The sequence below is a fragment of the Manacus candei genome, unplaced genomic scaffold, assembly GCF_025592945.1.
Source record: "Manacus candei isolate 608988 ecotype Guabito, Panama unplaced genomic scaffold, ASM2559294v1 h1tg000090l, whole genome shotgun sequence".
Classification (NCBI taxonomy): domain Eukaryota; kingdom Metazoa; phylum Chordata; class Aves; order Passeriformes; family Pipridae; genus Manacus; species Manacus candei.
In genome coordinates, this window is record NW_026138138.1 from 148,752 (window position 1) to 175,307 (window position 26,556).

At 54.1% G+C, this 26,556-nt stretch overlaps 1 protein-coding gene across 5 annotated transcripts in view; it reads right to left on the reverse strand.

The window, feature by feature from the left end:
* The window catches only part of SEPTIN5 (septin 5), a 40,362-nt gene that overhangs the window by 9,439 nt on the left and 4,367 nt on the right, over nt 1-26,556 (reverse strand). For 2 of the 5 annotated variants that reach the window (XM_051767961.1, XM_051767958.1), the window contains 3 exons: nt 1,267-1,363; nt 674-760; nt 20-143 (listed from right to left, as the gene is read on the reverse strand). In XM_051767961.1, the coding sequence (XP_051623921.1) occupies nt 20-143; nt 674-760; nt 1,267-1,363 (308 nt within the window). The other 3 variants (XM_051767962.1, XM_051767959.1, XM_051767960.1) reach the window with 3 other exon arrangements.

Consider the following 26,556-nt stretch of genomic DNA (forward strand, 5'->3'; position numbering starts at 1 on the left):
GCAGCAGTGCCCTGCTCACCACTCAGTGTTGTTAACAGCATCTCCAAAGCCTGGTGTGTCCACTATGGTCAGCTTCAGTTTTACACCCTTCTCCTCGATGTCCACCGTGTGCTTGACGATTTCCACTGTTTGATTGATTCTCTCTTTGAACAGGAACACGTGAGTTAAAGCCAGGCAGCAACACTGGGGATCCCCTCTCACACCCAGAACAAGCCCACTCCCTCCTTATCACTGAGCACAGGGACTAACATGGGTCTCAAAAAACCCCAGTCATCCTCTAAGGAGCCTCAAGGGAGTGGTACTGTGGGAGGCCAGCAGCAGGCAGGCAGACCTCTAAGTGCCTGCAGCCCAGCTGTTCTGAACATCTGGTCCAGTCACTGGGGAATGGGAATCCCCACCACTCTCCAGCACCCAAGAACTAAAGATAAATCTCAACATCTCAACCCAAAGGGTTAGTGCTGCTTTGCAGCCTCATCTTCCCTTCATAGGATAGAAGAGGCCTACAGCCAAACCCTTTCTGCTGGAATAGCAGTGCCTCTGCAGACACAAAGGAGAGCGGAGCCACAAACAAGAGGGCTGGGATCCAGACGAGCCTGTAGCTGCTTCTGAAGCAAGGAACTAAAGTACTAGTCCTTAAGACAGTCCCACTCACCCCTCTCTGTCCCCAGCTTACCCTCTGCATTGAGGAGCTTTCTGTCTTTGTAGAGGTCTGTCAGGAACAGGCTATTCACCAGCGTGGATTTGCCCAGACCCGACTCTCCTAATTGACAGAGCGCAAAGAGGAGGAGGAAAAAGCAAGCAACATGACCCTCTAATTGACTTACAAATGAAACTCTGAATGAGGCTTTGAATCCCAAGCCAGAGGAAGTGAGAGAGACGAGCTGTCAGGAGCTATTTATTGGCATTACATTTTTCCAGCAGTGGGAGGACTTTTGCTGCAAGATGTCTCAATCCTTGTACAAATGTGATCTCCCAGCTCCCCCACCCTCCCTCTCTTTCCTTTCCCTTGGTCCCTGTCTGGCCCTGCCTTCCCCACCCAGAGCAGTCCCTGTTGGCAGAGAAGCTTGCTTGATTGGGTTGTGAGGGGTCAGAAGGGGCCTGTTCCTCCTGGGGGAACTGCCACAGCCTGGGGAGGAAAGCAAGGCCTGAGACAAGGACCAGAACAGAGTGAGGAGAGGACTCAGGCACTATGGGAGCACCTAAGGGGAGTGAGGAGAGCTGGTTCCCTCCACGTACCCAGCCCCCTCTGCCCATGGGCAGCCTCACCTGCAACCATCAGGGTGAAGTCGAAACCCTTCTTCACGGATTTCCGGTGGACCTGGTTGGGCAGAGTGGCAAAACCCACGTACTGCTTCTCATGGTCCTGCGGGGCAGAGGGCATGGCAGCAGGTCAGGGTGTGCCACCCCTTCTGCTCGAGCCTCACACAGCCACGGGGAGGGGGACTGGGGCAGAGCCAGGGGCCGGAGGAGAGGCCAGTCCCTGCCCTGGCTGCAGTGTGGGCACACACCTCCTCTGGGCTCAGGGACTCTGCCCTTCCCACAGGGGGACAGGGGGACACCCCTCCCGGCCACGGCCCTGCTCAGCTGCTCTCGTGGCAGCTTCCCAGCACAAAGAGCACAAGGGAAAAGCACATCCCACCATTCCCAGGAGAGAGCACATCTGGGGCTGCTGCTGACACACAACCTTCCTCTCCTTGCTTCTCCTGCACAGTCGAGGGCACCCTTCACAGCAGGGTCACCAAATGCCACCTCTCCCCAGGTCCTTTCTACATCCCTCCCTCCAGAGGCACATGAGGTACGTGATGGAGAGCTCTGTAATTAGCTCCCTGGGGCTTGTGCTGTGCTGAGCTGTGTCTAAAGGAGGCTGTAGTGGCTCAGCTTCTGCTTGACCTGAGAGGGGATTATTTCTTGCTGTGTCACAGCCACTCCTGGCTGAGTAAGAGGAAATCCTGAATAATCTCTTGTGTTATTTCTGAAGAGACTGAAGTTCAAGGAGCATGGGAAGTGGGAAGATGTGGAAATATTGATAACACAGCTGAGATGCTTTTGGTGAGGGTATTCACTTGGTACTATAGGAGTGTTACCTACTGCCCAACCATCCCCAGACGCTGTCACTGAGCGCTCTCTCACAGTACAAACCCAAAGCCACCCCACAAGCCTGGCACATGCTCTGTACAAGCACACTAAGCCATTCACAAATGCTAGAGACACGACAGACTTTTCAACATTACTGAAAATAATCATAGCCCTGGGATTCACACCACAGAAAAATCCACGGAGCCAGGAGTTCCTCAAACCAGCCCCAGCTCCCACTTGGCCACGGATGCCTCCAATGGGACTGTCCTCACCTGTCCTCCAAGCACAGCAGGGAAGACCTCTGTTCCTAAGCTTAACTATCTCTATTCCTGGGCCACACACTGAAAAAAACCCACAAAGTACAGTCCAGTGTGCTGGGCTCAGGGCAGTGCTGACTTGCCTTTATTTCCACACTGTAAGTGGACAGTGCCACTCCTGAGCAGGTTTGGTTTGGGTCTGACACTTGGTCATTCTACCCTGACAAGCAGTGACTGTGGGCTCTGGTCTCCCTCCCCTCCCTCCCTTGCTGACATAGCTGAAGCAATGCTGTTTCACCAGCACATAGTGCAGAAGGCAGGAAGAGACAGAGAAAATGAAGTTAGAGAGAACGGGGGAGAATTACAGAATGCCCCAAGTGCTCTGGCAGCTGGAATGGCTGAGCTGAAGGGCAGGGACATCCCAAAGCAGCAGTGCAGGGAGCAGCAGTGAGACCCCGGGGTGAGGAGGGTGCTGAGCCGCAGGTAGCAAAGCAACACCTGCCTGGAGGACACTGTGAACTGCCACCCAAAAGGCTCAGCAAAGGGTAAACACAAGGTGTGCAAAGCAGAGCGAGAAACATGACAATGGCAAGGTCCCAAAAACAAGAAAGAAGAGGCTGCTTCCCTGGTGCCAGGGCTGTGTCCCAGCTGCTTTGCTTCCCAGTGAACACATCCATGAACATGACCAAAGGGGACATGAACAGCCCCCACCTCACACTGGAAGCTCCATTGTTTCCCAGCAAGCACCACAGATATACAACATACTTCCCTTTGTGCTTCTCCTGCCCTGACCTTTACCAGACTTTGGAAAGACGATGATCACCTGCTCTCTCTAGTGACCCAACACGTGAAATAGTACTAGTCCTGTGCTAATAAAACCAGAGCCGAGGTGCAGGGTGTGTTTCTCCTCTTTTCTTTGGGTTTTAACCTGGATGACTAAGGGCTGGCAATGGAGACTCTGGGGCAACTCCATTTACTTCTGCCAGGTGTAACTGGCTGAACCTGATCTCTCATTTCTGTTCAGCCCAACCAAGACAACATGGATTTACCATTCCTCTGGGTGCCTCCCCACAGCTCGGAGGAATCACCACATTCCATATGAGCAAATCCCAGCTGGTGGAGGACACTGCCCTTGGCCCTTGACTCACGCAGTCATTCCCCTCACAGAAAGGAAGGTCAGTGCTGAGCCCAACACCAAGAGAAGAGCTTCCCTCACTGTGGGAGGCAGCCAGAGCTGCAAGGGGAAAAGCCCTGTCCTCAGCCAAGTCTCCCTCTGAGCAGCCATGGGTGCACTGCAGAGCCCTGCTGGGGCTGATGGCCAGCATGTCTGCCAAGGGCAAAGGCAAGAGATCCAGGGGGAACTTGAGGAGGGATCCCCTTCTTACAACAGCCCTCTCTCATGGACAGCAGTGTGGTCCCTGCACCATGGCCAGCCTTGATCCATGGTTCCTCATCAGGGCTTTGAGGTACCCAATGTTTGCTCCTATCCCAGCCATATTCGGGCACGTGCCACTGTCTCTGCCAGTGTGCCACCATCAACAAAGCACTTAAGGAGCCCAGGGAGCCTCCTGAGCCCAGGGTGTGCTTTGCTCAAAGCTCTACACCACTCACTACCTCCGTCAGACCCAACAAGGGCAGTATATGCAGTGCAATTGTGCACGGGACAGAGAGCACTGAAGAGAATGTAGAGGCCTGGGAGGACTACTGAAGGAGGCAGGAGGCTTTCTGGGTTGTGAAAAGCTAAAACCCATTAATCAGATGAGAGACCTGGACTGAGGGAGTTCTGGAGGCATCACTGCCCCCTCTGCATGCTCTCAACCCTCCCAAGCCAGCTCCCCTCACGCTGACAGAAGCCAGGACAGCTGGTCACGGCACCGCGCGTCCCTTCCAGCTCCAGCTGTCGGGAAAGGGCCCGGCCAGCCGAGCCAGCAGCACTCTGGCACAAGGAGCCCCTCTCCCCACTGCCAGCTCCATGGAGCTGCCTTTGTTCCTGCTGGCATCCCCCTCCCCTGTGCCTGGAACCGTGCCCCATGTACCACAGCAGAGGCCACTGAGAGCAATGGCCAATCTTTGGGACTCTGTCACAAATCAAAGCACCCAAGGCCGAGCAAACCACGCCCGTGCTCTCCCTCAGCACACATCCTGGTTTGAGGACATGACAGCAACATCTCACATCCTCACATCCCCCCAATACCCAGCGAGGTGGCCAGGGCTGCCTGGCAGGCAGTGCTCTCCCTGGGAGCTCAAGCCAAGCAACAAAGCCCCGGTGGGTTTGTTGGAGAAGCTATCCCGGTACCGAGGTGTGGGCAGTGCTGTCTGTAGCTCCAAGGCAGAGCACACTGCACAGCCTCCATCACTCCTGTCCTTCCCAATCCCCTCCTCACCTCTGTGGTGGAGATGCTTTTTAAAACAACCCAGGACTCATGTGACTTCTCCATTCAGCCAGGGGATAAATGGGGCCTTGCTGGGTATATTCAAAAAGGCTAAAATTAAACACGATGGGACCACAACGAATTTAAAGAATAGCCCCTCTCAGGGTCTGGAGCAAACGCCAGAAATGATGGAGCTGTGCTAGGATCCTGCTGCTTCTGGCTCTGCTTCTGCAGGGGGAAGGGGCCTGCCGCTGTCCCAGCCTGCAGCACAACCTTCCAGCTCCTGCCGGGCCCTCCCTGCAGCCGCTCCCCCGGCCAGGCACGGCCAACATCCGAGCCAGCCCAGCCCAGCCCGGAGGGAGCCGGACCCTCTGCGTCCTTTTACCGCAGAGCCACGAGCAGCCCCGGGCATCTGCCGCGGACATCTGCGCCTCGGGCCTGGGGCTGAGCAGCCTCGGCAACCACTCGCCCACCAGCGCTCGCTGCAGAGAAGGAACGCGGGCCAGCAAAGCACGGCATTAACACGCTGCTAATTAACACAAACCGGACTGCGTGTGGCACACGGCGCTGCCTCCCGCCCTGAGCCCCCCCCAGCGCACAAACGCCATTCGCGGAGGGAATCGCTGCACCAAATAACCAAAATGTCGCACATCTCCGGCCGCGCCGCTCGCCCCTCGGCCCCGCTCCCCGGGGCTGCTCCCCTGCCGCCCGTCCCCGCCATCCCTCCCTTACCGGCGCCTTGCCGCTCCTCCGCTCCTCGGAGGGCTCATCCTGAGCCGCACACGCCTGCTCGGGCACCATCCTCCCCCCGTGTCCGCTGCTCCCCGGGTCGCGCAGCGCTATAAATACCCCGTACCTTCAGCCGGCCCGGGTGGCTCCGCGGTGCCTGCGGCCGCGGCGACAGCAGCCGCTCCACCAGCCGCTCCTGCAGGATGAGCGCGTCCATGAGCGCGGCCGGGACGGACGGGCAGCCACCGCGGGCCAGCCGCAGCACCCCAACCCATGTGTTCCCGGCCAGCCCTCGCCAAATCCATGCGGCAGCCCCCCCGCCCACGCGCGCACACACGCGGGGCCGGCTCGGCCGCGGGGCCGAGGCGAGGCGGAGAGGCGAGGAGCGGCGGGGAAGGCTCCCAGGCAGCTGCCCGGGATTTCCTGCCTCCGCCTGTGCCGCGGGAGGAGCCTGCGGGAGGACAGGACAAAGGCCAGGGCGGCCGGGCCGATGTCGCCGCAGTGTCCCGCCGAGGGGCCGCGCACGGGCCGGATGCGGTCCCTGCCAGAGCCCGGCTCCGCCTGACAGATGGGCTCGCTCAGCTGCGGGATTTCAGCAGAGATCCTGCCTGACGCAGCTGAGACAAAGGTTTGCTGGAGGAAACCTGCTCTCACCAAAATGTGCCGATTATGGCTGTTGGTGAAGGTCTCAGCGGTCCGGAAAGCTCCCAAAAAGCAGGGCCCAAACGTAGCCCCCAGATCATAGTTTTGGTTGATGTGGATCTGCTTCCACACGGTGCAGGTTCATCTGTTGTCCAGACTATTGCAGCCTCATCTCTGAATCCAATTGGAATAGCAAATTGGATGTATTCTGGACCTTACAACCAAGCTTTGAAGACATTTCAGAACAAGGAAGTATCTGCGTGTTTGTTAAGCAGACAAACCCAGCACACCACAGAATTAATTTAAACTTCAAGTCTGGTTTCTGAACCTACCTATAAGATCTGCTTTCCACCTTTCTGTGCAGCCATAGAAACCAACTGGGGGGTAATACCACAGCATGTATAATGAAGTGACAGGAGATGACGGCACTGGTGGTGCTGGAGGAACCTGTCCCTTGCCACACAGCTTCCTGAGCAACTCTCTGCTCACCAATGGAAAGGACACATTCAGCCGTATTCCTGCCCTGCTCCCAGAGCTCCCACTGCTGCTCTGGGAGCTGCAGGTCTCTGGCAGTGGCTCCACAGAGCACCTGACTTGCAGAGTCTGCACTGGTCACCCTGGGGCCACAACCCGGTGTCTCCACCACGCCCCCAAGTCTGGCTGGCACCAGGTTTCTGGCAGATATGCTGTGGCCCAGGGGCTGCAGTGCTCAGGCTCCATCCTCGGTGAACAACCAGGAGCGTGTCACGGAAGGAAAAATCTTCAGCCTGATCCAGACAGACGCTCTCGAGCAGCACAGAGCCGGGCAACACGACCAGGGTCCCCCAGGGATGCACCCAGCCAGGCTGGCTGAGCAGGAGAGCTGTGAAACAGCACATCCACGGCTTGGCAGGGGCAGCAGAGCCACGTAATAACAGCATTTATGTTTTTTCCTCTGAAGCAGACAAAGCTATTTTCAGAACTCCCCACAGAAGGGAAATTTTCTTCCTGGCTGTTTTCTAGGATGACGGGAAGGGCAGTTCCAGAGGAGCTCTTTGGTCAAGTTGAACAGGAGCAGCAGCAGGCAGTAAAAACACTCCCACCTTGGACCAGGGTGATGGAGGCTGAGGAACTGCAGGTATCCTCCTTGCAGGTGCAGAGCTGGGAACCTCCAGGACTCAGCTGCCACCTTCTTCTCCTGCTGCCTCCTCTCCTGCTACATGGAAAGTCAGTGCTGACTTCAGACAGATGAGTCTCATGGGCCTCACAGTCTGAACTCTGCTGCTCCATCACCAGCAGAGCTGCACACTCACCCTGAGGCTCCTGCTGACCTGATCAAAGGGAAAATGCCTTGCTGATCTAAACTCTGATGATTAATTTAACCTTGAACTTGCAAGCAAGGCTCCATGTGATTCGCTACTGGGAGCATCAGAGCCCTGACACTTTAGCCAGGCTTCATTCTTTGATGCTCAAGGAAAAGCAAGATACCAGGCCAGAGGTGAAGAAATCCCAAAGCACAGGATTAATACCCTGTACATTCAGTGCCACAAGCACAATCCACACAGCAACTAAGATCTTGTCTTCTCTTTTACCTACCCCACAGGTCAAGCTTTAATTTCCGCTCAAGGATCACTGCTGTTTTGTCACCTAATCCCTCCAGAAATCTATCAAATTCCATTCCAAAGGTATTTGTGCTCCCTGCTTCCACTTGAAGTGCCTCGTGCTTCCCAAGAAGCACAGTGTGACTCATGCCATGCTTCCACTTCCAGCTCTCCAAAAGGACCAACGACCATAAATTGGCTCCCACTTGTTTAAACTCGTGACTCGCTCTGGAGCGAGTTCACAGCGCTCCCTGCATCAGCTCCTCATCTCGGATAACCTGCAGGGTGTAACAATCCGGGCAGCCGTGGAGGTGGCTGGATCTCTGGCACAGCCCGCTCGCTGTGCCCCCTCCCCGGAGGAGCCGCTGCGGTACCGGCTCGTTCCACGCGAGGGAGAAGCCGGCCCGCGGCAGGGCCGTGTCCGAGCCCTTCCCGGCCAGGGCCGCGCAGAAATCCACGTGCGGCTCAAACCCGCCCCCCTCGTTGCTTCCACCTCGCACAGGGTCACAGGCACGGACACCTCCGATTGCGAATGCATTCAAAACCTTAGCACAGGGCAGAGGTTTCCAAATTTAGCCTGTTCAGACAGGAGGAGAAACTAAGTGGCGCAGGAAGGTCTGCGGCAGTCTCAGCACTACCCCTGCTCATCTCTCCCCCTGCTTCATTCTCCAGCTCTGCAGCACAAATCAGGCTTAAACAGAATCCCAGGCTCTCATCTCAAAGCTACAGCTGGGAAAATCAGAGAGAGGAGAGCCCTGCCAGCCCTGGGAAGCCAGGAACAGCAACACGTGGGAGACAAACAGGTACACGTTGCTCTGTGGCACAGAAGCTGGCTGGGCTTGGAGCTGTTTGGTAGGAGAGGATGGAAGATAATGGTGATTTATCCTCTGAAGTGCAAGAGCACTGCTTCTTCCAGCTCTCAGGTTCTCCATCCAAATGACAAGAGCACCAGCAGTTTTGGAAGCTCTTGACGCATGTTACCACACACGAACAGGAAAAGGCTGGGGACAGGATCCTACAGAAGGTCCAGTTTAAGTTACAGGTAGTGGTCCCAGTCCTGCGATCCTTACTCACCGAGTAGTCCCTTTGAAATAGAGACGACTGCTCACGTGAGTAAGGGATGCAGGATCGGGCCTGTCTACCCCAGAGGCTGAATCCTGACCCGGAGAGGACATCCCGGCCTCTGAGCATGGGAGACACTCCCGCCTGGGCCAGCGGGAGCGAACCCAAAGGCAGCACCGGGGAAGACAATCCAGGCTGGGGCACCACCCCTGCAAACAGCACACTGAGCACTGACCATGGGGAGCAAGGCAGGGGACAAGTAAGACGGGAAAAGGGATGCTTCACTCAAGCAGGGATGCTTCTGGTTCATCCCCAGTTCACCCATCTCACTGATACTCCCAGGTCTGCAAGGTCTTTCTTAACCCAGCAGGCTCCTGAAAACAGTACTGGGAGAATGAAAGCAAACTGTCTTGGGATGGCTCCCAACCTCTATGTGGATCTCCCAGCTACAATTAACATAACTTTAGGAGTAGCTGATGCCCACAAGAGAGGAGAATAAGCCTACTCTTAACTCACCAAATAATTTCTAATTCCATTAGTTAAGGGGGAAAAGGCAGCTCTCTAAAGCAACCTTCACTCCTGGGAAGCGCCCAAAGAGAAGAAAGCTGGCTTTAGCCCGTGTGAGCAATAACCCCAAAAAGCTCTGCAGACAAGGAGATAGAGGCCCCTTCTCCTTCCCAGGGCATCTCCTGTAGGTCTCCCTTCAGTGCTCAGACCCCCAGGCTCCAGCCTCCCACCGTCCCTCCCTGCTGGGTTGGCCCAGCGCAGTCCCACCGAGGAGCACGAGGCACAGTCCCCTGCACGCTGAGCTGGCAGAGCCACACGGGGACCTCCACCTTCCTTCCCCAGCCTTGGGCTCGTGGCACCAGCCCCTCTGACCGAGACGTGCCTGCTGAGAGGGAGCCAGGCACGCACCCTCCTCCCTGCACAGCCCTGCCCGTGCTGCAGGCACAGCCGGACTGGCTGCAGGGCGCTGTCCCTCCCAGCCCAGCACGGGGCAGCGTTCCCAGCAAAAGCAGCCCTGGGGCTTCCAGTCTCACGCGACTCCCCGGGATGTGCTGGACCATCTGCCATCCCAGAGGGGACCCCGGGAGCCCCTTCCCAGCCTCACCACAAAACCAGTCCGTGCAAACGTCACTGCCCACACCAGCCTGCCCAGGGCTGGGCCCTGCGTCGGGACCAGCGTCTGTCTTTGCAGATGGATAATTAGATTCCCTTTCCATTTCCTTTCCCCTCCTGATGGTTTCTCTGGCTGGCAGTTCCCCCACAGCCCTGCACAATCCAGCAGCATTAGTCAGAGGGAAATTCTGCACCCTTCTTCCCCTGGATGTTGCTCTCGGTTCAACACAAACAGCAGAAATGAACTGTGGGATGATTTGAGTGCTTTGCTGCAGCACCATTTGTCCTTTTCAGCCTGCCAAACACAACTTGCCCCTTGCCCCTCCCACACCTGCCCCTTCTCCCCGAGTGACACAGAAATCACAGCGTGAATTCAATGACTGTTTTTGGCAATTGGAAGCAATTAGCTAATCACCAGGAATAACAATCAGCTGGGCTGGGGTTGCAGCACACCTCCATTTATGAGCAGTGGTGCAAAACACTCCTTTTGGGCAGGGCCTAAGAAGCGTACCTGATTCTCAGCCATGGTGTGAGGTGCTCTCAGAAAAAGATCATAACACCTTCCTGCAGGAAACCTGAGGAAGAGATGGAGCAGTGATAAAATTGGGGTAAATCAACACAGAGCTGTCTCTCAGAGCTCCCAGAGAAGGGATGTGTGCCCAGATGAAGTATCCACAGAGATCCTCACTGAGCACACAAGATATCTGTCCTCCCCTGCCACTAAGCAGTGGCTTTCTGGGAAGCAATACTGGTACCTGAAGCCCTGGTGGTTGCCCAAGCAGCCCCAGGACCTGCAGAGATGCACAGACACATCGGCTCCACCTGACAGAGGACAGCAGAGGAGTTATCCTGCTGGGATTAACAACTTCCCCACAGATCCTCCCTAACAGGAGATGTACAGACTGAGGTTTCCAGGGACAATCTGTCCATTCTGATCTCTTGTACCCGGTAACATACTGTGTTCTCCATGGGCAGTGTCCTGAGTCCATGCAGAGCACAGATCTCACAGCTCTCCGATGCCAACCCTCCAGACTCCCAGCTTCTACTCTGCACCTGGCTGCCCTCGGGAAGGGGCCGTGAAAAGCCTTTTGGAAGATTTCAGGAGCTTGCAGCTGGACTGTCTCCCCTCTGATCTGTGCCAGCCCATTGCTGGCTGCCCACCAAGAGCCGGGTGGAGTGTTACCGGCTGTGCCAGGCTCGCGGGACACGAGGCCCCAGACACTGCAGCCGCTGAGCAGTGGGTGCCTCTTCCACCACTTGCAGCCTGGCTGGGCTTCCCAGGGCCTGGCCCACGGCACACAGCAGTGACTGCACTGGATCAGAGCTGCTGCTGCACAGCAGGAGTGTGGCTGGGTGTTCCCAAAGGGCATCGCAGCCCCGGCTGCCCCAGAGGTGCCCAGCACTGTGTGGGGCCCTGGCAGACACAGAGCCTGGCACTTTGCTGCCTGAATGAAGAAGAAAAGGTAAGAGCTGCAAGGCAGCTGGGGACCAGGATTGTTCCCCATTTGCCTGCAGCTGTGCAGCCATCCAGTGTTCACACCAGCCCCTGGTACCCAGCACAGACACCGAGGCTGTGCCAGGGGAGATGTCAGAATAATCCAAAAGGGAATCGAGATGCTCTCCAACACCTTTCTCTCCCCTTCTCCCCCCCCCCACTTGCTCCAGCAAACACTAGGCCTGGTTACACTTCTGCTGCACAACTTGCCACTTCCCTGTGCCCTGCAGCATGACTGGAGATTCACATTTTATTAAATACTGTGATGATGGGAGAAAACTTCAAGTCACTGAACATCTAAATCAAACTGTGCTGTCAAAGGGAATTTAAACAGTTTCTTCCATACTTAAGAGTAATAGTCAGTAACTGCTGAGTGTTGCTTCCCCTTATCAGAGGGATGCTAACCAGTATGGAAAAAATGAGACTAGTTAGTCTGAGTTTGTAGTGAAACAGAGCAAAAGATGAAGAAGTGTCTGGGTAAGAGTCTCAACAGAGAGTGTGTCGGATACCAGAGAGCATCCCATGCCCTTCCACAGTGCAGGTGTGAACTGCAAGGTCTGGAACTCAGACACAGAGACCACATGGATCATTTACCCAGACTAATGGACACTGGCAGGTCCTGATGGCTGTGGGACCCAGAGGAACACCCTGCCTGAGGCTTCTGTGGACACAGCGCAGCTCTCTGGGGTGGGAGGTGAGCTCAGTAGTGCTCCTGCAGCAGAGGGGTGATGGCAGGCACCCCAGCACAGAGCCAGGGCCAGCCCCCCCAGCACAGCAGCCTTGTCTGCTCCAGTCCAGCCCCAAACTTCAGGAGCAGTTTTGCAGCAGTGAGAGGTTCCTCCTGACCGCTGAGATGGTGCCATCTGCTTCCATTTATGTGCTGGCTCACAGGAGCAGCTACAGAGCAAGTGCCCCGAAAAAGAGCCCGATGTGCCAGTGGTGCTTGTGCAGCTCTAAACGGCACAAAAGCACAAAAAGCAGAAAGTGGAGATGAAAACAGCAGCGTGTGGCATGGGAGAGTCTAGGCAGCTTCTGAACAGAATAGCAGGAGGAGGAAAGGGATGCAAACTGGGGACACCCTGTGTGGGAAGGGCTAAGGAAATATTGGCCCTGTCTGGCAGCTGAACTGAGGGAGGACTTTGCCACCTCGGTTTACCAGTCACACCTGCCTTGGCAGGGAAAACAGTCCTCTTGCTCAACAGGAGGTTTCATACCATAAAACAGATTGCTTAATTCTTGGCAATTTGTGCTCAGCAACTACCCTCTTCCTGTGGTTGCTGCTTCCTCTCTGAGCACACATTTTTTTAGAGCCAGAAGAGACATTATGCTCCTCTCAGCCTGCCCCTGGGCCCTGCAATTCCCCTCAGAGATTCCTCCCTTTGGAAGATCTGGTGCTTGTGGTAGACTCACAGCCACAGCAGAGAGCAGCAGAACATGTACTAAGTTCTCCTTTCCTTCACAAGAAAGTTTTCCTGGTCTTGCTTGGAGAGAGTGGAACTGAGTGTTCCTGGAGAACAGTGCTCTTAGGTGAGAAGGGATGGAATTCAGGACATACCACGAACAAAACCCAGCAGCAGTTACACACTGATACTGCAGTAGCAGCAACCAACTGCACAAAACTACCACAGAACCAAAATCCTAGAGCATCCTACACAGCTCCATGGAGGGAATCCTTTCCAATATGATCTTGTCCTACTGCCTCAATCCCATCACCAGCTTCTCTGCCTGCCTGTGGTTTTGATTATCTCACCTCCAACCACACCCCTTGGGAAAAGGTACCTCTGGATCACACTCAGCCCCACACCAACACAGCACCCATGCTGCAACCAGAGACAGGAGAGCAGCCAGACCTCAGGTCTGGCTGGAAAAGAGCTTTCTCTAAAGTGTATCCTCCTGTAACTCGTGTTGTTTAGTGTAACAGCCTGAGCATAAGAGCTTCCCTCTCTTCTCCAATCTGCCTTTGCTCTGCTGTCACATATTGTCAAGCTGTCCCACTCAGCCCTGCTCTGCTGAACTCTGCCCAGGAGACACTTCTCAGAGCCCCAGATACAGTGACATTGCCATCCTGGTCCATGACAGCCCTGCCCCAGTCACCCCGAGGCTGCTCCTGGGGCCTTTATGCCTTGCAGAGAGTGCACAGCGCCTGCACACACCCAGCTTCAGCCACACACACACAGGGCTGCTGAGCCTGCAGGCCAGGAGAGCCTCTGCACAGCCCAGCTGACCCTGGACACCAGGAGAACCTCTGCACGGCCCAGCTGACCCTGGACACCAGGAGAACCTCTGCACGGCCCAGCTGACCCTGGACACCAGGAGAACCTCTGCACGGCCCAGCTGACCCTGGACACCAGGAGAACCTCTGCACGGCCCAGCTGACCCTGGAGACCAGGAGATCCTGCACAGCCCAGCTGACCCTGGACACCAGGAGAGCCCTCTGCATGGCCCACCAGGCACAGCCAGGCTCGGGCAGGCAGAACCTGCTGCCAAGACCTCCCAGAGCAAAGGTAGAGCCCATGACCCTGCCCCAGGCTGCCAGCTCACCCAGAGTGGGGGCAGGCCCCAGGCAGTGCAGCAGGGCTGGACACAGAGCCCCGTGTCACCACCCCAGCTCCAGAGCTGACAAACCTCCCACCGAGGGCAGTGCCCCGGACAAAGCCTCCTTTGTTCTGGCACACGAGCCCGTTCCAGGCTCCCGCCAGGACACATCTTTACTGTGCCCTCCTGACTCCGGCAACAGGCAGGGCTCAGGGACAATGGCCCCTTTCTGGGATGCTGCTGGGGCTCACACACAGGAGGCCACAGATGCAGGGCACTGCCAAGGTCCTGAGCCTGCCAGGCAGCGAGCGCTGGCACCATGTGTCTGTCACCACATGCTGGCAGTGGGGAACCCCCTCAGCAGTGGGGCCTGGGAGCACCATGTTACAGCACCCAGGTACAGCCCTTTCCTCAGGCAGACACACAGGGCTGGCTCCCAACACTGGGGCTGTTCTCTCCACCAGCACAAACAGGACACACCACACCTCCTGTCTCCTCCCTGAGGAGGCCACAACCTCTGCAGAGAGCAGCACAACAGCTCAGACATCACAAGCAGCCCTAAATCCTGGTAACGGGGGCAGACAGGACCTCCTGGGGCTATACCCACACTTGGGGGGCTGGCAGACTGCAGGAGGGCTCGGGGCCAGAGCCCCCCCTGTCCGTGCCCAGGGCTGAGCAGAGGCACAGGGCTCTCCAGGAGGCACAGGGCTCTCCTGAAGCCCCAGCCCTCGCCTGCGCCCTTCAAAGAGCAGTGGAAGCTCTGGCAGTGCCTCCAAAGGCTGCTCCACCTCGGAGCTGGAGATGGATGAGGTCATCTCCAGTCTGAAATCACTTCCCTTCTCAAGCTGCTCTCAGGACTGTGCCACGGATTCAAAAGAGTGGGATGGGTGGGGAGGGAAACCCAAACCAACTGAGCATGTTCCCCATTAAGAGCTCACCACTTGATTTACTTCTGCCTCCCAGTCAACTGCCATCTGAACCCTCCAGCCTCCCTTCTTCCCCTGCAGGAACAAACCTGGCAGGAACTGGTTTAATAGCAGGGTATGGCACAAGCTGCACGGGACTACACTCGACCTCCAGCTCCCCAAATCCAAACCCAAGCAGAGCAGTGGGGAGAAATCACCTCTTGGTGTTGTCAGACAAGCCCAGCCACACCCCTCTGCCCTGTGCCCAGCTCCACTGTCAGCCTCCCACTGCAGCAGCCCAGCTTTGTCCCCACACACAGTGTTGGGAATGGTTTGCACTGGCAGTGCAGCACGGAGCACCAGCACCACAGCCCTGTGGCTTCTACAGCCACATCCTCCTCTGTAAAAGTGGCCACACTGGTCTGGGTGGCAGCAGGATTCTCCTGCCTGGACCAGGCAGCACAAATATCTGAAGAAACACACTGAGAGAGGAAGGTGAAAATTCAGGTCACCAGCACAGGGGAACCCTATGGAAAAGAGCCTTGCAGTGGCCACACTTGGCCAGGAGAAACCAGACTGACAGTTTAGTGGCGTTATTTTAAAAACACACTGACCACAGATGAATCAGTGTCTCATTCCTGGAGGCTCTAACACGACCACAGCACCCAACAGTGCCTCAGGCAATAACAGCCAGGACACATCACTGGCCCACAGTTCCCTCCCACAGCCAGGGGTTTTGCCCTCAGCCCAGGTTTTGCTCAGCACAGGAAGGCACTGAGGTTTTGCATGTTTCTTCCAGGGTTCCCAGTCTGATTGCCATGGCAGATATTGGATGGGGCCATTCTGTCAGCAAATGCAGCTGCTCTGATCCTGCACTGTCTGGACCCAGCCCCAGTGCAGCCTCACTGGTGCCACAGCAGTGACTGGACCCAGCCAGCCAGAGCTGTCACATCCTGGGCTTCAGCTCTGTCCCTCTAAAGCAGAGGGGACATCCCTGCAGACACCCCCCAGCCCTGGCTGGGCCAGCAGTGCCTGTTGATCCCTTGGGGCTCTGGGACTGGAAGGCACTGAGGAAGGTCCTGCTCTGCACCTGCACCCAGACACCCTGGAGAGCTCTGAGCCACCTTCTCTGTCCCCCAAAAAACCTCACCAACAGCAGCTGTAGGAAAGTCCTGCTCTCCATCAGCTTCACTCTTTTCCAGTACCCAACCTTGTGTGCAGGAAGGGACAGACATTCTGTCTGCAAACAACTGTACGTGAATAATCCTGTGAGTGAGAGCAGACCTGCACTAATGCTGACACAGAGTCTTCCTATATGTTGGGGGTTTTCTCTTTTTACTGTTTTTATTTTTAAATTGCTCAATATGCAGGTAAAAGCCATTCAGACTGAAAGCAAAGGCTTCACTCAGGGCAGCTTAGGAAGAATCAGACTGTAATGTTTTTGAGGAACTCACAAATAAGATACGGGTAAACATACAAAACCACACCCTGAGTTTTCCAAAACTATAGGCTGGAAAGATTCACTGAGGGACTGTTGAATATTCTGGGCAGCAAGACCTGAGGATATGGAAGAGACGCTGTGAAAACATTACTATATTAAGAACAACATTAAGTAACCTAATTCAAGAAAAAGCTCTTCCCAGGATTTCTCTCTGCAAAGGAATTCCACAGACGTAAGGACATTGGTGCCCTGGTGAAGTCAGAAATGAAGGTTCTATTTTCCTTTTCCAGTAATACTTAGATTTAACTGTATAAACTGTTCCCCTGGGAGCAGATCCTATTTCACTGTTTATGCAAGAGCCTTAGAGTTGGACTTTAAAGGTGAAAGCATCAAGTGCCCAATGCAGGGAGCCCAACCAGTACAGATGTTCTTGCTACAGCAAACAGCTGCTTCATTGCAGTTCTCTCCAATTCTTTGCCCTGCTGTCATTGGCATATCCAGAAAGAGCAGAGCCCAGGAGGACCAGGCAAGCGTGGCCTCAGTTATCACCAATGCAAAAGGTGAGAGGAGACCTCCAAGAGCAAAGCCTGCTGAGTTTTCCATGCTGTGATGGGTCTGGTGAAGCAGAGACAGGCACCTGGGATGCAGCAGCATCCAACCTCAGGGCAAAGCACATCTCCTCAGCCCTGGACTGCTCACCCTGCAGTCACTACACATCCCAGGGGGCACACACCCACGGCAGGGTGCAGAGCTGGGCACAAAGGCCACACGGGGCTCGTGCCCCAAAGCAAACAACTGCCAGAGAGCACAGCCAGGGTGGGAAACAGTGACTACCCAGCAGCCAGCTGCTGCCAGGAACACACAGAAGGGGCTTAAAGATGAGTCTGAAGGAGGATGAAGAGGACCATTTTCAAAAGAAGTAAGGTAGGATGAGGTTAAGAGCACTACTCCACAATGAAACATCTCTGCCAAACAGAGTCCCTAAAAAACAAAGCAGCATTGTAAAAGTTTCAGTTTCAATAAAGAAACCAAAGTGTTAGATGGCCATGATCCTTTCACAGAGCTACAGCTCTCACTGATTTTTTTGAGGCAAAGATGAAAGGGCCATTCAGAACGGCCTGGAACATACCTCCTGCAGTATTTTCACAGTTATTTTCCTTCACCTACCCCTTTCCTGGACCTAATCCATGGACCATGGCACATGAAAGGCAACTGTAAGCCTGGCACCAGGTATGTAAATTCCACAGCAGCAGCAGTGTCCTCATGAGAGATGGTGAGAGCTCTGCCTGCACAGCAACTCAGACCAGCCACAGGGATAGAGGGGGGAGCAGTGGCAAGGCTGCTCACCACAGCCAAATTTATAAAAATACAGGAGGTATCTAGCTCCTCTCAATTTCAAAGGACTTGGGCACTTTCATCTGTGTTAAAAGAAGGCTGGCTCTTGGTTCATGTTATTGCAAACTAAAAAATTTGCCTTCAAAATAACTATATTGTACAATGGCCTTTGTGGAAAAGCTTATGTTTCATCCTACAGCCTTTCATCTCCATACCACCAACCCAGACAAGAGAAAGTGTCAGCTCCTTGGTTAATCCAGAATATAGATATAAAACAGTCTCAGGCACTGCAAGGAGGATCACTTCCTTTGGGGCAGGGACAGCCCCCAGTTCTGGGCTGGCACAGTGGGAACCTGCAGGGCTGTGGCCCAGGAGAGGCTTCACAGACCCAGCACCACACAGACACTCCAGAACCCTGCCACTGTGCCACACGGCCACACTGAGCTTCACACTAAAAACAAGAAGATCAGAGCTGCTGTTATGATCTTCCAAAAAAAGGCACAAGGTTTAGAACACAACTCTGCCATTTTGGCAAATTTCATCACTGATAATTCAGTATAAATATAAAATACTGTGGCCACACCAGGCAACCCAGTTTGACCAGGACAGGCCTGGAATACCAGTATTGTCCTGACAAAGTCTCAGGGATGGTATTTTCTGCCAAATTCAAGACTGCCATTTTGCCTCTCTCCTTGGCTTAGGAACAAACCTTAGCATCCAACTGGATTGCAGGAGACAGAGACTGAAGAACTAAATCTTGCAGAGGGTCATTAAAAGACATGCATTCAAAATCATATTGCTCCAGCCCTCCAAAAATCCTTTCCACCTTCTCCCCTGAAAAACTGAGGGAGAAAGCAACCACAAAAGGTTAGTGCCCCAAGCTGAATAACTCGTGTCCTTGCATCAGGGACAGAGCCCAATCACTGGGCACACTGGGTTCTCCATAACCTCTGTTCTTTGCAGATAACACTGCTGTGACACTGATCTTTGCTGCTATTTCAATCTTGATTTCCACTGGAAAGTTTATCCAGTCAGAGTCATCAATATACTCTCTACTTGCCCTGTAGCTAAACTGTTAACAGTCCTGATCAGAAGGAACAGATAATTGTGGAATCCTCCCTCCTGTGGATTTTTCAGTGATGTTGCTGATTTCATAAATCTCTTTCTGGTTCCACCGGAAAGTAACAAAAATGGCAGAGTGCCTGAGATATAAGATGGGAGATGCTAACATAGCAGGCACTGGAATAGCAGAGTTCATGAAAATGTCACCCTTGAAATGATTATAACGGATTTCTAGAAGTCAGAGTGAAACTGGACTAAAGAAGATATTAGACAAGACAGAAAGTCATTTGAGTGTAAACGCTGTAGCTGTTGGACACACAAGGGGCAGCAACACGCAATGTTAGAAAGAACTTGGAAGCAATGGAGTGGAAAAAATTGCATTTGCTAGGCTGTGTTTTCCTAGGAGGCAACCAAAGGAAATGGAAACAGCCACGGAGGTGAGGCAGGGGAGCGAGGCAGGAGGAGGAATGCTGGGCTCAGGCAGCAGGGCAGGGGAGAGCCAGCACAGCAACCCCTGCAGTGTCAGCTCAGGGACAGCCACTCACTGCCCTCCCCGAGAACAGGGTGCACACTCAGGGGGTGCACACTCAGGTGAGGTGCACACTCAGGTGAGGTGCACACTCAGGGGGTGCACACTCAGGTGAGGTGCACACTCAGGTGAGGTGCACACTCAGGTGAGGTGCACACTCAGGGGGTGCACACTCAGGTGAGGTGCACACTCAGGTGAGGTGCACACTCAGGGGGTGCACACTCAGGGGGGTGCACACTCAGGGGGTGCACACTCAGGGGGTGCACACTCAGGGGGTGCACACTCAGGGGGGTGCACACTCAGGGGGGTGCACACTCAGGGGGTGCACACTCAGGGGGTGCACACTCAGGTGAGGTGCACACTCAGGTGAGGTGCACACTCAGGTGAGGTGCACACTCAGGTGAGGTGCACACTCAGGTGAGGTGCACACTCAGGTGAGGTGCACACTCAGGTGAGGTGCACACTCAGGTGAGGTGCACACTCAGGGGGTGCACACTCAGGTGAGGTGCACACTCAGGGGGGTGCACACTCAGGTGAGGTGCACACTCAGGTGAGGTGCACACTCAGGTGAGGTGCACACTCAGGTGAGGTGCACACTCAGGGGGTGCACACTCAGGGGGTGCACACTCAGGGGGTGCACACTCAGGTGAGGTGCACACTCAGGTGAGGTGCACACTCAGGTGAGGTGCACACTCAGGTGAGGTGCACACTCAGGGGGTGCACAATCAGGGGGTGCACAATCAGCTGCCCACCAACAGCTCTGGGGACCCAAGCACAGCAAGTCAAACCTTCATTTGCTTTTAGAATCCCAGGATAACTCTCTCCAAGCAGAGTCCAGAACTGACACCACATCAGAATGAGGAGAGGTTTTCCTGGGCTCCCAGCCTGGGCTCTGACTTGCCAGACCAAACAGTCGTCTCCTGGAATTTATTCTCTGTGTGGGATCTTGTCCCACTGCTTGTGGGACACGTGCCACCCCCTCACAGGCACGCTAAATGTCACACCAGACGGGCCAGACTTGGCAAACTGAGTCCCCAAGCCCCCGAAAACCCTGGCTTAACCCAGAGACCTGGCTTTCCCCCTTCACAGCACCCTCACATACTCCTAGAATACATGAAGTTCTTTCCCTTCTTATCATCAGTTTCAAGGGTGTAAGAAAGAAATATCTGTAACATGAGAATTTCCAACCTCCAGTGCTGAGGGACAGGGCAAGGATGGAGTAAGCCTGGTTTTATGTGCAAAAGGGAACATGCTCTCTCACCTGCACACCTCTGGAACAGACTAACTCCCCTGTACAAAACCAAATCAACAGTGGCAGGCCAAATTCATGGCCTAGTTTTAAGAAATTTTGATAGGACTCCTTCTTGATGTAAATCTGCCATAAGTGGGGAAATCAGTTTTTCTTTTCAGGCTCATTTACAAACCATTGCCTTGTGAACACAAAGCAAGATCTGCTTCCTCTGCTGGAGAAAACACATGCTGGCCTATTACTGCAGGATGCCAGCCAAGAGGTGGGTGGATGCCCTAATTATTTTATTTTTTTGAAAAATAATAAAGGAAAATGGTTATTTGCCATGAAGGAAAATCCGTAACCCCCTGAGGGACAAGCTCTAGGTACCCAACACACATGGATTCACTGGAGCCATGAAGGAGCTCAGCCCTCGGGCAGACACAGGGTGTCTGAGGAAGCAAGAGCAGCGTCTCATCCAGACATTTCCTGGATGTCCACTGTCATTAATGTCATGACAAGTGGGATCTGAGTCCTTCAAAATGCCCATATCTGTACTGGGAGCTCTACCTTGCAGGGACACACCCAGTGCAGGATGCAGCACAGGAACAGCACACGGGAAGAACCATCCACACACTTCACAAAGAACCAGGAGATGGGTCATTAAGCTTTCAGACTAACAAGCCCTATTATATCCCTCATTAGCAACCCCATGCACACACTGCACTGCTGCCACATGAAGGGCAGCTCCAATAACACCATCACTTGTTTACCAAAACAACAATTCTGCTATTGCCTGACACCTGCCCATGACAGTGCGACCACGGGAGCAGCAGGGAGATGTTTGGATGACACTGGGCATTCAGACAAGGCAGCAAACGCCTGGCACTGGCTGGAACCTCTGAGCAGCTGCTGAGGACCAGCCCCACCACCTCAAACAGAAAGGCTTTCACTGCTGTTAATGAGAGCTGCTGCAAATGATGCCATCCCCAGCTCTGAGATGGCATGCAGCCTCTGCTGGGGGGCGGGCAGGCTGCACAGAGCAGGCACTGAGGAAGGGGAGTGCTGGGCTCCACCCAGTCACTGTGGTTTACTCAAACTGCTGTGAAGTGCAGTGCTGTGAACCTGGCATGAGCCCAGTGTGGTGGGGCAGGGCAGAGGAGGCTCATCCCAGGGCCAGGAGGACACGCTCCCGCTGCACAGGGAAGGTGAGCAGGGTCCCAGACAGGCCCATGTGACAGTACTGGGGTGTACAAAGCAAACACCCTTCTAACTCACTGGCCTGTCTGAGCCCTGAAGTGTCAGCCCCAGGGCTGCCAGCAGACTAGAGCTGATCCAGAGTGTTCAGCTGCTCAGTGAACCTGGAGTGCTTCCCAAGCATGTGCCTGGATTAACTGCTTGGTAAAAGCACCAAGTCCTTTTCAATAACTGTCCTCTCTGATATGCACTTCCCTCATAAATACATGCTCTGCCAAGGGCTCCTTTCAAGGGGAGGAGAGCCCTTTAAAGTAAGCAGACAAAGAGGTATTAACCTGGGAGTGAGACATGAGCACTTTCCTCCCTGTGTGCTCCAGCTCGGGCTCCAGCTGCACCACAGAACCATCTGTGAGGGTCGGGGCTGCAAGAACACCCCGTGGGAGATGAGATGGGCAGCACCTCCCCGTCCCCATGACACACTCCTGCTCCTCTCAGCACTGGCAGTCACAGCAGCAAGGCTCTGCTGCAGGCCAGCTGCATCATTGAATTTTAGCTCCTGATGCCTTGATCCAGCCCACTGCCTGCAAAACAGCAAACACCAGCTCCTGAGCTCTGATGCCTCTTCCATTACTGTCTGATCCCAGCTGGCACCAGACCTTCTAAGCAGCAGGAACCTCTGAGAATTTATAGCATCCTAAAAGCCATAAATCTTCCTGATATTTTTTACATCAGGCCTTGGGCAGAGGGAAATTACTACTGGTACAGATGGGCATTTCCAATACTGCTTATCCACATTTCCAGGACTTCACATCACTTAATACTCAATGCAGAGACTGAGGAGAGCTTTAAACTAAACAGAAAGCACAGCCAAGGGGGCTGTGTATGTAGGGCGGGCAGATAGCAGATGTCTCTGTGACTCACGTTTCACCCGAATATATAATTAATGTTGTATGTAATTTATTTGAAAAGAAAAGTGGATGTAAGACTGCAGGATCTAAAGACACTACATGTGTGTACATATCACAGCAAGAACGAGCCCAGTGCGTCAGGCAGGATTAAAACAGTTCCCACACTGAGGAAAGAGCCAGGAGACATCACAAGAGGCTGAACCAAAGCGACTTGCCTGGGAAGTGATCTTAAAAATAATTGCAATACAAACTAAAGCAATAAAAGGCCTGGCCTGTGCTCTCATGTGTCTGTTCACACAGCTCCAAGCACCAGGGAAAGGCAAGGAAAAATGAAAGACAGTGACTGGAGCCCACACCTGTACTGCATGAGCTTTGCCCCACAGCAAGCAGCAGGAACACCTTCAGCCCTTGGAGATTCTTTTCCCACAAGCCACCTCAGTGGATCTCTCCCCTCCCTTGCTTCTGCACTGAGAACTTCCAGAGGTCAGTGGGCCGGGCTGGCTCCTCATGGCCAGTCTCCAGGAGCCAGCACTCATCATCCTGTGGTTTATTTGCTCAGCCTGCGCTCCCAGCTCCCAGTTTCCTGCCAGGAGTCACTCTGGGAGAACGGCACCAACTGCCCGGGGGGGGTCAGGCAGACACTGGCCATCCCAGCTCCACACACACCCCTGGACACACTTGGTAACAAGCTTCAAGACAAACAGGGCACTCCCAGAGATCCTGGGAAGAGCGAAGGGCTGAGTTGCACAGAGTTCAGTCTCCCCCAGCACAGGGCCGGGTCAGCCCCTGCCCTGCCCGTCCCTCTGTCCAGAGCCACAGGGTGAGCATGTGTCCTGGTACTGCATCAGCCAGTGCCACCCTGCAGAGACAGCCCAGGCTTGAGAGCTGAGGGAAGAACTGCAGTTAACTTCTGTGAAGGGCTTCCCACCTCTGACTGACTGACAGCTACACTGGCTCTCAGCCCAGAGAGCCTGGGGCGAGCCTGAACCACAGCCCAGGATCCTCCTGCCTTAGCCCTGAGCCCCCCTCAGCCCTGGCTGCCATGCAGGGCACCAGGCTGGGGCAGCCTGAGGGCTGCACAGCTCTGTCCACAAGGTTTGTGCCACCTTGAGCATCCCCACACTGCCCTGCACAACACAGCTATGTCCCTCTTCTGGAGCTCAACTTCAGCCTCAACTTCTCTTCTTCCTTTTGACTTCAGGAGGGGAAAGTTGTATTAAAGCCAGAAACTAAACAATTCTCCTCCCCCCTTGGCACTACACCCTTGCAGATGCTTGTGCAGGGTTTCACTTCCTCTTCAGCTCTTGGCCAACACTTAGCCAAGCTCTGCTCATTGGAAGCCAGTCCCTGCATCCTCCCAGCACACTCTGCTCTCACCAGCCCTGGCACTGCTGTGGTGCTGCCAGACACATGGCAGTGGCTGGGAGTGATGACCAAGGCAGGGACAGCAGTCTAGAGGTGAGTGTTAGCAGGCCCTAACAGATTTCACTGAATGCACTGGAAATACAAAACAGAAGGAATTCAGAATATCACCCCATTCAGCCCTCAAAACAAAGAGGACTCTTACTTAAGTCAGGAGCGACAGATCTGCTCCATTTCCTGCAGCCCAGCCCCTGTGGGCAGCACCCAAATCCTCCCTCTCAGCACCCTCAGTGCCACCTCCTGCTGTTCATGCTGAGCGGTGCTACAGGAAGCCCAAGCCTTGGATGAGCAGCAGCCCACATACACCCTGATGAGGAGCACGTGTTCTGGCATCCCCTCCAGCTCCTCTGATGCACCACACACAAACCCAGCTCCTGAACACTTCTGTGGGAACAAGATGACTGCAAACCTCTTTGCAGCTCTGGGGACAATTCTCTGGGAGAAAAGGAATGTTTAACTGCAGACAAGCATTTTTCCTGTGCTTCAAGGCTAACCACACTGTAGACATACACACACACAAAATCCAGCCCTTATGGGAATTACTCCAGTATTCTATGAAACAATTTGCATATGCTTCACAAAAATCTCAACTCACTCTTATTAGAGATGCCACATGCTTCTTTCATGAGTATTAGAGGTTTATCCTGTGTGGTTTCACTGTATGAGGGAAATCTCTGCTTTCAGTAAGAAGGGGACAAAGGCTTAGCGTTGGTCAGGCAAGAAAGCTCTACAGGTAAGCAATGAATGTGTCTTCCAGTTCATGCTCTGCTATCCAGGAAAGAAAAACCAAACAGAGGCCACTAACTGGAAGAGGAACAATGGCAGAGGAACCCTTTTGGCCTAGCCAAGAGGCATCTCAGCAAGAAGTGCCTCAAGGATTAAAGATGGAACAGAGCTCTCCAGCCTTGGTCTCAGCAGCACGAGCAGTACCTGCAGCAGGTTACAGGAGCCACCACTGTGGGCAGGGGAGTGTCCCAAAAGTGCAAGGGAAACCCCATTTAAAGCTAATTTGGCAAAGCTCTAGAGAAACACAGCAGGGACCCAGCCTGGCCTGGCACAGTGAACAACCAGCTGGCTGAGGTGGAATCTCCCCTGGACTTCCAAGATGTCCATTTTACTGGGTATTTAATGAACAGGAACTTAGACTGAAACTGAAACTGGAAAAGAGAGGTTCTAGAAGACACTAAACTCCACCAGTTGTTTCTCTAGACTTGCCTTTCCTCAGCTTTTCCAGTAACTGTCATAACATAACCCCCTTACATTTATTCCCAGAACCATCAAATGAAGAACAGCATCCACGTGAAGGCAGTGACATTTCTGAGAGCATAAGTGGTTGTAAGAGACTCCTCAACTTTGAAGACTAAAAGCACCCAGGCGCTGTTTCTCCTTCATTCAGATGGCAGCAACATTTTCCCCTCTGCAATTATGAGCTGCCTTTTGTGAAGCCCCGGCAGTCTGCAACCCTGCAGCTGAGCAAGCACCACAAGTGTCTCTTGGGGTTAAATGAAGGTTGTTGCTACTTCCTTAATGTCAGCAAGGATCAGGCCCTAACATCTGTCAAACTCACACATTTGGTTCATGTTCCTGGAATAGCCCTGCCCAACTCACACAAGGGCAGCACAATTTGGGATTTGCGCACAAGCAGCTGGGCGGGGAAATTCAAGGGACAAAAATCCCTGTGCAGGAAACACTTCCTTCTCCTTCCTCATAAACTGCAGATTGTGACTTGCACTGTGGGCTGAACCTCTCCCCTGCCCTGCCCTCACAACCGTTTCAACCATCTGGAGCATAAATAATTGAAGAGAGACATCAGCAGCAGCAGGAGGCAGATTCTGTGCCCAGCTCTCCAGCAGTTCTGTTTCACCACCAGGTCCATGTGCTGACCTCTTTTTACAGCCCTTTTCCAAGAAGCCAAGCAGAGAAAGGGGGGGGGGGGGAAGAAGTGCCCAGGACGGGCTTCCCTGCCCAGCCCAGCCCAGCCCAGCCCAGCCCAGCCCAGCCCATCTGTGTGCCAGGGCTCTTCAGCAGGGCTGTTCAGACAGATGCACAGCAGAGACACGGGCAGGGCTGGGCCTCCTGACCTGCTGCAGTCCCACCCAGATCCCCACACACTGTTCTGAGCACTGAGCCCTTGCCCAGCTTGGAGGGCAAAGGACCAACGTTGTCTTTTGAAATGGGCCAAAAAAATTAATGAACCACACGAGGCTTTTCACAGAGAAGTAAAAGCTTCCACTCCTGTGCTACGTCTGGCCAAGATACACTGGGACATCAGAAAAACAAGCAGGGATGTGCTGCTTTAAGAGTGTTTCCAGTATTTACCTCCAGATTCTGTGACTAATTTGCTACTCCCTTTCTGGCAGGCGCATCTTGGTAGCCAGGATGCAAGACCAGGGTTGGAAAACACAGAGGTTGGAAGAGACATTAATGTGGGGAGTCAAAGAGAAACAGCCTCACCCAGGGCGAGCTATGACACAGTGAGAGACTATCCAGCTGTGGTGAAATATCCCACTAGACAGCTGCAAACATAATTTTGCTTTCTCTGAGAAAAAAAAAAAACAACAAAAAAACCCCCAACAAAAACCACCTCCTCGCAACCACCCTGAATTGATACAGAGCATGACAGGCAGCACAGGAACACAGATCCATACTGCTGCTCCCAATG